Source organism: Vanessa cardui, chromosome 13 (genome assembly GCF_905220365.1).
Source record: "Vanessa cardui chromosome 13, ilVanCard2.1, whole genome shotgun sequence".
Classification (NCBI taxonomy): domain Eukaryota; kingdom Metazoa; phylum Arthropoda; class Insecta; order Lepidoptera; family Nymphalidae; genus Vanessa; species Vanessa cardui.
Genome location: NC_061135.1, coordinates 4,051,076 through 4,063,611, shown reverse-complemented (window position 1 = coordinate 4,063,611; position 12,536 = coordinate 4,051,076). Strand labels below are relative to the sequence as shown.

Here is a 12,536-nt window from a genome sequence, read left to right as displayed (position 1 = left end):
GATTAATTATAAACCCAAATTAAGCAAATCTAGACTCGATAGTACATATCTGGTTTGAATCACGCAATCATCAGTTAAGATGCACGCGTCCTAACCACTGGTCCACCACAACTCGGTTATATAACCCAGTTAATTACTAAGTAATGTACGTAAAATACCTAATACAAAACAAAGTTGCTTGAACGAATAAAACGTTCTGATTTAAGTTGTTGTGTCTTACTTAACTAGTTAAACAAAGCATTTTAATAAGAATCCAATTAAGAAGTATAGTTCGAATCAATTAATTAATTCCTTAAAAGCTTTTGTTACGTAAACGTATATTAGAAAATATCGTAGGCGTTAAGACATTCTTATAATCAAAGTAATAACATATTAATGTGCCATGTTAATGCATTTAATGTATTTAATTATATTAACATAATCTCATACATCAGAGCTACTCGACGATAATTCGTCTATTCGTATGGAAGCATCGACGATACGATATATTACTATAAAGTATTTTAAAATACCAACTTAACGATATAACGATGGTTATGGCTATCCTCATGAATATGTTATGGATTGATGAGAATTATCTCCGTAAGGCTGCGTCTACATTGACGCTTTTGTATTTATAATAACGTTCACCATGTATTAAAACCCACCAGAGTATGTCTGTAAGTTTGAACGCGATAAACTCAAAAATTACTTAGTGGATTTTCATATGGTTCCCATCAATTATAGGCTTGATTCATGGGGAAGATCTAAGTGTATGATTAATTATGGTTTTGGGTAATTGGACCAAAAATATGACAGAATGTTAAAGGTCATACAATCATATCGACTGGGAGCTTAAACGTAAAGTAATAAAGATGCACGTATTGCCACCTACTAATGGTATTTGAAACTAGTTTCCAAATGTTTTAGATACAATATTATAATGATGTATGTTTATTTTTAATCGTAATATAACATTCCATTGAGGTCACATTTCTATCATGATAAAAAAAAATCAATTCGAAATAGTTTGATTTAAACTTTAAGCTTAAATTCCAAAATTAAATTTCCTCTCCCAGCCAAATATCGTTTAATTTTTATTCTATATATGAAGACAATTCGACAGACAGACCACGTGATGCTGATTGGTCATCACTGCTCATAGACATTGGCGCTCAAAGAAATAGAAACCAACTCTTACATCGCCAATGCGCTACCAACCTTGGGAGGTAAGATGTTATGTCTCTTGCGTCTGTTGTTGTACTATCTTTTAATATAATTTAATCTGTGGTGCGTAGTATATAGCATACCCAGACTGGCTTGCACAAAGCCAATACAAGGCCAATCGCAATTAACTTTGCATCTGTTTATTAAACATTCGCTAGAAAACATAGTCAGAGCATAATCTCCCTTTTTATCTTAAATAAACAAATTGAAATTTATATTGGATCTTATAATTTATCAATTAAATGTGTCAAGGCGAATTAGATAAAAAATAAAACATTACTCAGATATAATTACGTCCGATACAACCTCCTTAGTGGAAAAACAACTTTATCAATAAAAAAAATCCTAATCGTTTTTTATTTATTGTCTATCCAAACACATGCTAAGTTTTATTAAATTTCGCAAAAGAAATTATACATAATTATGACGCTTTATAACAATAAATAACGTAAAAATTATTCGAATATCATAAATATGTGTTATTTTTATTATATTGAATATTTATCTATAAAAAATCTCTATTGGTTTTAAACGATGGGGTGTAACTTATAGTCGTTTTAATATATTGTTCATTTTTTATTTATTGTACCGGTTTTGGAGTTCTTCTTTCAAACTATTCTTTAATAATCAGAAACCGACTAATGTCAACAGATCGGTTTTTTGTATGGATTATGATGATTTAAATATTGAAATTGTGTAGAAAGTTCATTCTGACGGCTCGTCGCGTGATCGCTAGCCATTAGTTAACATACGGACACTGTATTGGTTTAGATTTTTAAATTATCATCAATTTCGATTACAAATTCTTTTATGTTTCACTAATTTAAGAATGTTTAATGATTATTGTTCTTTTTAAGAGTTTTCTAATGTGTATTTTATTTATGTGATTTTTACGTTGTTATGGGGTAATATTTTCAGTAAATTGGAATTAATATATATTTTCAAATTGATGAATTTAGTTTACCATTGAAAAGTCCTTGACCATCAGTTACTCTGCCTTCAAAGGCACTTCTACGTATTACCTACTAGGTTCCTTCTTCAAGGGTGAGCTATTGTGATCCAAAGGTAGAGTTTGTTTGTTTATTCTTGTTAAAGTATTAATGCCATTGTCATGTAATAACATCATTGGATACTGACTATATCAAAATATATACGTACGTATTCAAAACAATTTTTTTTTTTGTTTTTATTGGTTGTCAAATTGTACCGCCACGTTTTAGTAAGATTCCAGGCAGATTTGAAATAATTAAAATTGTATTTTAAAATGATTTTAATTGAATTGATGAAATGTCTTCAACTGTTTACTATAAATAATTTTCATTAATTTAACGAAAGATTTTGGAAAATACTTTATTGTATACGCGATTTGAATAATTTTACCAGCTTAGGCTTTTAGTATTGATATTAAAGCGCTGCAAGCATGTAACGGATTCACCATGGAAAATTATTATCGCTTGAAGCGATGGAACATAGCTTGGCTAAAGAGTATGAGATACGATTTTTTTTTTATTTTTCAGAAAAAGCAAAGGCTTTCCGACATACAGCCAAGTTACGATATTTATTTTGGAATTTAAAACTTTCGAACTGCTTATACATTAACTACTATATAATTAGGTATGTACCTATTCACTATGGGGACAATGGAACTATTGTTGAATAGAATTAACCTTATTAATTGAGAATTCATACTATTTAATTATAATATATAGCAACATTGGAGTTCTTATTCCACCATAATACATGTTTGTCAATTGCTACGTATATTTCCTTCAAGACATAAAGCTAGGTACAATATAATAAGTACTAAAACATTAGATAAATGTTAGAAAGATATATCTTAAAGCCTAAGCACGAATCCTAGTACTGTGAAAAACATTTCATTGCGTCCCAAGATACCGTTAGAGCTTCGCAAACAGATAGCGCATGTTTGTGACACGCTGTGGGGTAAAGTCGATGCAGAGGTTCGTTATGTATTGTAGAAAGTACTATATTGTTATTTTAAATACATCGAACCATTGCACAAGCACAGGAACTAACAATTCAAACAAATACAGCAATAGTCTTAATGCGTATAGAAATTCTTATATAGTAATATTTTATAGTAATCTTTTAGTACGAGTTTAAAGTATAGTGGTATAATAGTTTTTCATAGCTGACATATGTGACACTATTTATTAAAACTGATAAAATATGAATCTTTTTTTTTAATTGTGGTCACAATATACTTGATTTTTTTTTTGTACAGTGATAATTGTCATTGTTCCATTGCTTGCTTGATGGTAAATACATATGTGGAATTTCATTCGAAACGTGACGGTTTATCTTTTCGATTCAACACGAGATGAATTATAAAATACAACTACAGATTATGAATTATATTTAATTGAAGTCAGTATTAATACTTTTTAAGTAAAACTTTTTTTTTAATCTTGAAATAAATGATGTAAGTAACAATAAATATAACATATATTATTGAGTCTCAATAACTTTAAGATATATCTCCTCACGTAACAGAGCGAGCGATGCGTGCTGGCTATCGCGGGTTGCGCCCAATTACTACTATCGTTGGGAACATCGCCTCCGCCGCTTGCAAATTGCGCGATAGTGCATTGACATACAGATTTAAGGAGAAACTCGCGACAATGGTAGGGGATACACACAGATTTAAGAAGAAACTCGCGACAATGGTAGGGGATAGACACAGATTAAAAATGTAATTCATGTTTGTTAACATATTGTCAAATGTCAAATCCAACTAGTCAAATCAAATCAAAATAAACTTTATCCAAGTGCATTGTGCCGGAAATGAGTAGGAAATGTTCTAATTTCAATGAGCGGTTGTCTGCCTAAATATCCTAATATATTAGATCTTCGTATGAAATATTATTGATAGTTCATTGACCTCGTGATTGTAGAGGATAAATATAAATAATAATAAAAAAAATATTAGCTTAAATCTTTCATATCCCGTCAGTTTAAAAGCGTTGTTGCTGGCGTAAAAGTATACAATAAACTGACTTGTAACTAATTTTCCTTGTAATTAAGAGCTTTGTATTACCATTTACGCGATAGTGCCGTGGCATTGAGATTTAAGGATATGCTTGCAACAATGTATGAAGTAATATACACAACTATTGACATTAACATTTTTTCTAAATTCTTGACTATCGAAAATGACGACGGTATTGGGCGTACAGCTTCTATTAAATTGCTAAAATATAAATTAAAAAATAAAACTTTAATAAAATCACTGTTCATTTGACGTAAAAAAAAGTAAAGCTTAAAATAAAATGATCTATTAATAATCAATGATGCAATACAATTAAATACAGGTTAGGTATGACACATGTCAATTAGTCAAAAAAAAAAAAGGAAAAAAAATTAACAGCAATAAGCAAACAGACAGTATTACGTAAGTATATAAAAAAAATGTAAATTTTTATAAGAATAGGTTATTAGAGTTGATTAAAAACGGAAAATCATTCTCATAAACACCACTTGTTACAGTTTAAATAATATATATTGTCACTAAAATACGTAAGAACATGTCTGTGTAGTGAACTGGTGCAATTATTACTAAGAATACTTAATCGGCTCAAGATTATAGTTCGTTTACAACATTGAGATATTAGTATATGCTAAGAATTTATCGAGAAAAAATACTTTACTTTTTATATTTCTGTACAATTCGTTTCGGTAGTTATATTACAAAACGTTGGTAGTTTTAGAATACGTTCGATAAGAATTTGAATATGATTCACAATCTCATCTCAATCATGAATTAATTTGATTTTTTTTTAATTTTTTTCAATTATCAGTTATTGTGACGAAAGTCGAACTCTACACGAATCGTTTGGTATGATATCTATTTAAGAATTAAAGTATATAAATATATTTGTGTAAACGTAATTTCAATTATTAATGCATTATAAGATATTTATATCAAAATGTTTTTTTAAACATTGAGCTTATCAAACATGCATTGAAACAACAAGGTGATATTAACTCAAAATATTCTCTTTAAAAAAGAGAAGTGTTCTCTTGTCCAGCTGTAGGATTTTTGGATACTAGCTTTAGGAAAATATACCTAATACTGGACGAAATCTTAGTAAAGTACTTAAAATATATATATTTATTTATTTTAGGTGGTCAGATAAGCGAATGGTAAGTAATGCGTGCAAAGCCGCGGTCCGCTTGATGTATAATAAAATAAAATCAATCGCAAGTTCAAATCATTCATCAATCATGAACCGTATACCTTGGAACCAGTCGTCTATAATTATTTTCCAAATTACAAAATGAACGCGTCAAATGCAACAGTTAAAACGAATTATATTTTGTATAACTTTTAATAATATATTATTAATATTTAACGTCAAAATTTTAAATCGTCCAGCAAAAACAAAACGTTTCAGTTCAAATTAAAAAAAAAAGATACGAAATCTTTTTAAACGTCAAAGCGGGCGCCATCTTGTGAATAGAATAGAACTATTGAATGCAATTATCAAATGCAGATCATTGATGCATCCGATGATTACTTCCCTCAATCATTTCATTACGCCACAAAGGGAATAATGGACGGCAAGGATTAATGACAAAATATCCGTTGTCTTATAGGAAGAGGCTATAACAAGAAATTATGATAATTATTATTAACTGATAAATTATTTCACCTTGCCTGTTAATTTTGTTTGAATTTTTATTTATTTCAATTGATTTTAATAACGAACATAGAAGTCATATCTCTTAATTTTGCTGTGACTTTTTTTTCATTTTATTTCAAAAATAAATTTAGGCTGAATTTTAGACATCCTTAGTCAAGTTGTGGTTCGTAATTTAAAAAAAGAGTGATGTGAATTATAAATTATAATGTGACAACCAGGTAAAGAATTTTAATTACGAATGATTAAAACGGTGGCATATTGTAACTGCAAAAACAAAGCACGTGCATTTATTTATTTATTAATAAATCAATCATGTACATAATATGCGTCAGAATGTGAGTGTGTCTTTGTGTATGTGCCAAATTAAATATGATATGATTAAGAAAAATAAGAATGTCAATGGAAATAAAAACAAATACTGGTGATATTTGTCTGAAGGATTTGAAATGTCATTATTAAAATGCTTAAAACGTCCAGTAAATCGTATAACGTAGTATATAACAATGTTTTTTCTAGCGCGAAGATTGCGTAACAACAATAATATAATCTCGTATGCAATACTATAATCATCATAAGTTGCACTTAGTTTAAAAAACGAACACAATTTAGTTTATACGTTCATAAAACGTTTTCTAGTTAACGACGTGACGATCTCTTACAGTTATACATACGACACTAAATTTACAAAAAAACGCTACTTAACGTCACAACACAAATGTTTACCTTATACACTAGTGTTGTGCTTCACATCGTATATATTCAACGTTAAACATTCGAAATTTTCATTAAAAGATCGCATGATTCATACGATTTGAGGAGTTTATTGACAGTTTTAGTGGCCGGAGAGAGCGCCACACACGCGCCGATCACAGATTCAATTTAAAAAGTGGAATGAGATAAGAATAAATAAGTTCGGAGAGACACTTATGTTTAGAGTCGGTCGTAAAGATAGGGTTAACTGCCACGGTATCGCCGGACAAAACATACCATAAACTGACCGGTTAGACGGCGAGATAGTGAGGCGCCGCGTCGATAATTTTGCGCCTACTTAGTTTAATTTGTGCGTTTGTATTCTTTGTGATCGAATTTGAATTTTGTAACATGACGATAAGTTGGTTTATAGATAACGTAGATATGATTTCAAACCGCGCTTCTGAAGTCGAGACGGACAAAATTTTAATTTAAATAAAATAATGGTTTTTAACGTTAAATCACATCTTTTATCAGATATTAGTATCTTTATATTAATTAATTGTTATAAAATTATATGACGCATAACAAAAAAATAAATGAAATATTTTTAAGTTGGTATCGTAGCACTTAAATTCGACCTCCAAATGTAAATAACGCAATCGCGCTAAAAGTAGCTTACAAATATTGAGCATTAAATTAAATTAAAATGACTGTAACACCGACATGCATCACATCCTTGTTACATCACTACATTCAGGTGTCAAACGCGATCAGTATTGTCGCTCACGAACGCGAGCATTGAAGTCAAAAGGAGCGCTTCGTTAGAGAACCTTGTCAACGTAGCCGCTATAAACTTTTTATACCGAGACACCTTCGTGAGTCGCACTTGTATACTTCGACAAGGTTGCACTTCGGGCAGCGGGAGGTCCAACAGTTAATAAAGTGTATTTGTCGACATCAAAATAACAGTTTATGGGTGCGACACTAATGCAGTTTATCGATACCCGTATTATGGTAATTGTGATGAGTATTAACGAAAACATTTCGGAGTTTAGTTTATGGTTTTATTTCGTTGTATATTTTGTATAGCACGAGTTAACCGCTGTTTGCATGATAACTACCTAAGTTGGTTATAAATTCTCGATTTTTAATAAAATTACAATTTGATGAGTCGTTAAAATGTAAAAAATGCTCCATATTATATAAAACTCATTAATTTATTAATATTATACCTGATCGTATATATTTTTTTTATTTCCTGTTTATTTATGCAAAGGTAAAACTGACGGTTCAAAAAGAAAATACCGAACTTTAATAATTTATTATTATAATTACATTTTGTAATTATATTTGCAACATAATTATCACAATCCAGTATCGCATAAAATTCTGTGAAATATACACATATATTGATACAGTAGTCTAACTTGTCTCCTCAATGATCCGAATTAAAAATATTCCGGTACGATTATCAGAACGTATGTCAACAATATAACGGAAAGCCAGAAATAGTGCCCATAATTAGACATTTCTATAATGATAAACAGGTTCACGACCTATTTGGCGCCACTAACGATAAAAGAAATTTGTTTAAATATTCAATGAAATAATTTCAACTTTAGATTAACGACAACAGATTATCGGAGCCAGTTATTAATGAAGTCCGAGCAAATTAATGAGAAAGAATTGTCTGGCGCCACTAAGCATGTAGTATAAACGAAAACCGCTGATACAACACGTCTGAATTTGAATTGACATACTTAGACGTTGATGGTTAATTATACGAGATTATTGAAATATATTAATCCAGTATCAAATAATTTTATGTAATTTTTTATGTTGCAATTTGAAAATTATACAACAATTTGATAATATATATGCATTGAATTAATATAATTTATTTTGTTGGGATATTTAAATTTAACACGTAACTGCGAACGGGGTCGTTTACGCCCCACTGTAAATAAAATCAGGACTTAAAGCTAACAAATAACTATTATGGTTCTAATATGAAGTAATTAAAAAATTATGTAAGTAAAATTTTAAGAAATCGGTTTAAAAAACTCCTCAATGGTCAACGGCACAATTTAGAAGATATTTGAATGCTATTCCATAGCCTTTTGTAATAGATATAAGGATATAGTTTTATGTAATTCTGAGGCAGACATACGCTACTCTATTTTAAATATTGACTTTAAAACCCTAATTAGATTAACTGTTAAGTAGGCGACGGCGGCAAATTTTCGAATACGGATTCTGAGATCAGTAATTATTATTTAAGAAAAAATAATATCACTTCAGATTTTTTGTGGTATTTTATGTTATTATAATTAAAATTTATGTTACAACATAGGCTCTTCTAGCTCATCTGATAAAATATCTCTGTAATTTCTATGAACACTTTCATTCTCATAACAAGGTTTGAACTTAATTAAATATACTAAATGTACAAAACATATGCACATAAACAGTGAACTGAGATGGTCCAGTAGTTAAACGGGTGAATCGTAACGTAAAAAGGGATTGTGGGTTCCAATCAGAGCGAGCACCATTAAGTTGTCTGTATCTCGTGGCAAGGAAAACATACAACTTTGTATCAGACGAAATGTCACTGATTTGAGTTGCGTATATTTAGGATTGTTGTCCAGCTGTGGGATTGTTAAGGTTAAGCGATTTCCTCAAACCTTGCTTACATTTAGATCGTAAGCGTATTTATGCACTGAAGTAGTTGAGCGTGAACTTGCGGAGGTCAAGGATCTTATAATACTTACGTTATAAATATCATATCATCGATTGTCGACGTTTATCTTTCGTTATACTAATATTTTAACCGTTTTACTTTATAGCTATCTAAAGATATATTTGTCAATCTTTAATTAATTTATTTGGAAAACGTTCGATATATTTTGGTGAGTATTCCAATGGTAAACTGACTTTTGACACCGGCGGTGATATTCTAAACACATTTATACAAATTAAATTGACATATTTTACAATTATTGAGTTCTCATTGATATTAAAATTATGACTTATCCAGAAAAAAAACGTAATATAGTAGTTAAATATGTTATAGTCAATCTATATTCTTGATTGGAAAACGTAAGAGGTGATTTGGAGCGTACTCCTCAGATGAAATTATAAACACAAATTAAGCATAAGTCAGTGGGCTTGCCCGGTCTTGAACCCGCAACCTTGTCTGAGATCCACGTGTTCTATTCAATAATCAACATTAGATATAAATATTGTTCATGTAGCAAAAGTTATAACAATACTTTAATCTAATTCTAAGTAAAGAGCGTCCGATGCTCATACGAGTATAATGTTATCACATAAACGTGATTGTAACAATTTAACTGGAAGTGAACAACAGTGAAAAGCCCAAGTTCCCAGGGCATCATTCACATTTTATCTCTGAGGCTATCTGAACTCAGAAATAATTACCTCAAGTACTAACTTGTTATTAGCTGTCGATGCTATTTAATATTATAATGAGGATTTACTAGCGCTTTGAGAAATATTTATAGTAAGGTATGATTGGACTTACTTAATGCGTCTTTTAATTAAATGAGAACGATTAAAAAAAAACAAACATTTTTATCGTTACTATCAAATTACACAAAAAACCGCTGATTTTTTTTAATATTGAACAAAAATAAATTATGATTGGACTTAACTTCAGTGTCACGGATTAAAAAAAACTATAATCAATGATTACACTTTACAGTTTTAGATTTCACTCGATTTAGAAAACTTACAAGAAAAACGCCGATTCGAATTTTAAATATTTAATTCTTTTTTTTAATTAACAGAACAAAGTCTCTATTCAAAAGTTTTAATATTATCAATAATTAATTTAAAGTAATTTTAATATGAAATGGGTTCATCTTATTTTAGTTAGGTAGTCTATTCATAATTTAATTGGCTATTCAATGAGTCTATCGAAAATCGATCTTGAGCTTAATTATAACCGAGGTAAAATAACCTCCATGCAGACTTAAAATAATCAAAATAACTGTAATTTAATTGAATATTATTTTATGGATAATAATAATTATTGACATTATAAAAACACAAGGTTCTAAAGAATACTAAAATATTTAATTTATCAGCTTTGATTCACATATGTATTTAAAAAATAAATTAAGGTTTTAAAAAACGTTTTTTTATATAGTTAATCAGAAAATTCAAATCATTTTTCATAGACAAGTATAAGACAAAGTAAAAGGAAGTCTGTTACTAAAACTATCTAGATGATAGCATTATAAAACAAGTCAATATACGTACTCTCTATATAATATATGTCCAAGTACATAAGCATTCAATTTATAACGACAATTGTATAAATAATATTATGATATTTAATTCGCATGTATATTACTTGCGTTACGTATTGGTCAATAAGTATGAAAGTGCGTTTTAAACGAAAAGTCCCTAATAAGAATTGTCAATTATAGCTAATTTGCATAAAACTGAGGAATCCCTTATCTAGAGAAGCAGGCAATTTTCCTCTTATTGCATTTTGATTAGATGTAACGCTGTTTAATTGATATTTTTGAAGTTAAGGGGAGCGAAGTTGGTGTTGTTTTTGTTATATTGAGTTTTGAATTTGGAATTATTTTTGTTATCATGGAGTCTGTTTATTAGGTTTAATTTTTTTTTTTTAATAATTTGTCGTATTTTATTTTTTTTGTTATAATATAGGTAATCTTTGTGCTTTTTTTTAAGTCAGGTTTTTCTAATATGTTTTAATTTTTTTATGCGCAAATCTCAAGGTTTATAACTTTTTTTTTATCTCACCTAATTAATATTTTTTATTTCTGCAAATTGGAAATGTTACCTACCTACTTTAATTGAAATTAATTTTTTTGACGTTAATAGTTCGCACAGTTTTTATAACTTTCGGTTTTAATTATTTTGGCTGTATTATCCCTGACCGTTGTCTGTTATCGTTTTTTTTTTTATAATATTAAGCGCAGGTCAAGTAGTTGATATTCACGTTTTAGTTTTTTAAATCGTGGAAAGCAACTTAATCATCACAATGACCTCCCGACCCGGCGCACAATCACACAACACTTACAAACGCATTTTATATAGAACACTTTCACTTCCTACATACCCTCACAAGTGAACTGGCCATAGTGCTTCCCGGAGGACTTATCTCCGCACACGACGCACTCCACATTCTGGCCTTTATCGTTCGCGGAGGAGCCGCTCTGCGTCGACGCGGCCTGACTCGCGGGTGTCGACGGTAGCAGCTCGTCTTCCCGCCAGCTACCACGGAAGCCGAGCTCCAAAGGCGGGAGGTCGGAGGCTCTCGGAGGGCAGAGCCCCGGGCCGCCGACCCCGCCGTATACTAGCGCTCCGTGCGTGATGATGCCGGTTGCGGTCGCCGGGTGAGAACGCGGTGGCGCGCGCGTGTGTCAAGGGTCGCGGTTCAGACGCGACTGAGCTCGGGTCGGGCCAGGCCGCGGCGCTCCGCCATTGGCCCGGTGGCCTGGGGGCAGGGAGCGAAGGCCCCGCCACCTCGACCGACCCCCCCCACTCGGGGGGAAAATCTTTCAGCTGTACCGTCGGTAAGAAAATCCGTTGGGCGGTATTGTTTTTGTTTATGAACATTGATATATTTTTTTTTTACCTTTCGTCGTAACGTTTTTGTGCGTTCGCCCTTTGAATGCGAATGTTCAGAAATTGGATCGTATCGAGACATCGGTGCCGCGTTCGTGTATGAATTTTTATTCACGTAATAAAATTTATTGAATAAGTTAATAAAGTTATATTGGTTTTCGTTGTAATTTTGTTTTACGAATAAAGCTGAATTCGTTCTAGATATCTTTTATTAGTGTTTGAAAATAGATGAACATATATTAGAATAACAATTTCATAGACTAAATCTAGTCATACATTGGTATATAAGGTTTTAATAAATGATATTTAGTTTTAGTTCGTTTACACTTTTATGACTTGACGGTACCT

General features: G+C 30.9%; 1 protein-coding gene across 1 annotated transcript in view; it reads right to left on the bottom strand.

The window, feature by feature from the left end:
- LOC124534931 (steroid receptor seven-up, isoforms B/C) overlaps window positions 1-11,983 on the bottom strand; it is a gene marked incomplete at its 5' end in the record, with an annotated part of 84,648 nt that extends 72,665 nt beyond the window's left edge. Inside the window, one exon of the mRNA XM_047110973.1 lies at window positions 11,680-11,983. Within this exon, the coding sequence (XP_046966929.1) occupies window positions 11,680-11,983 (304 nt within the window). The remainder of the gene's footprint in view (window positions 1-11,679) is intronic.
- Between the last annotated feature and the right edge of the window lie 553 nt (window positions 11,984-12,536).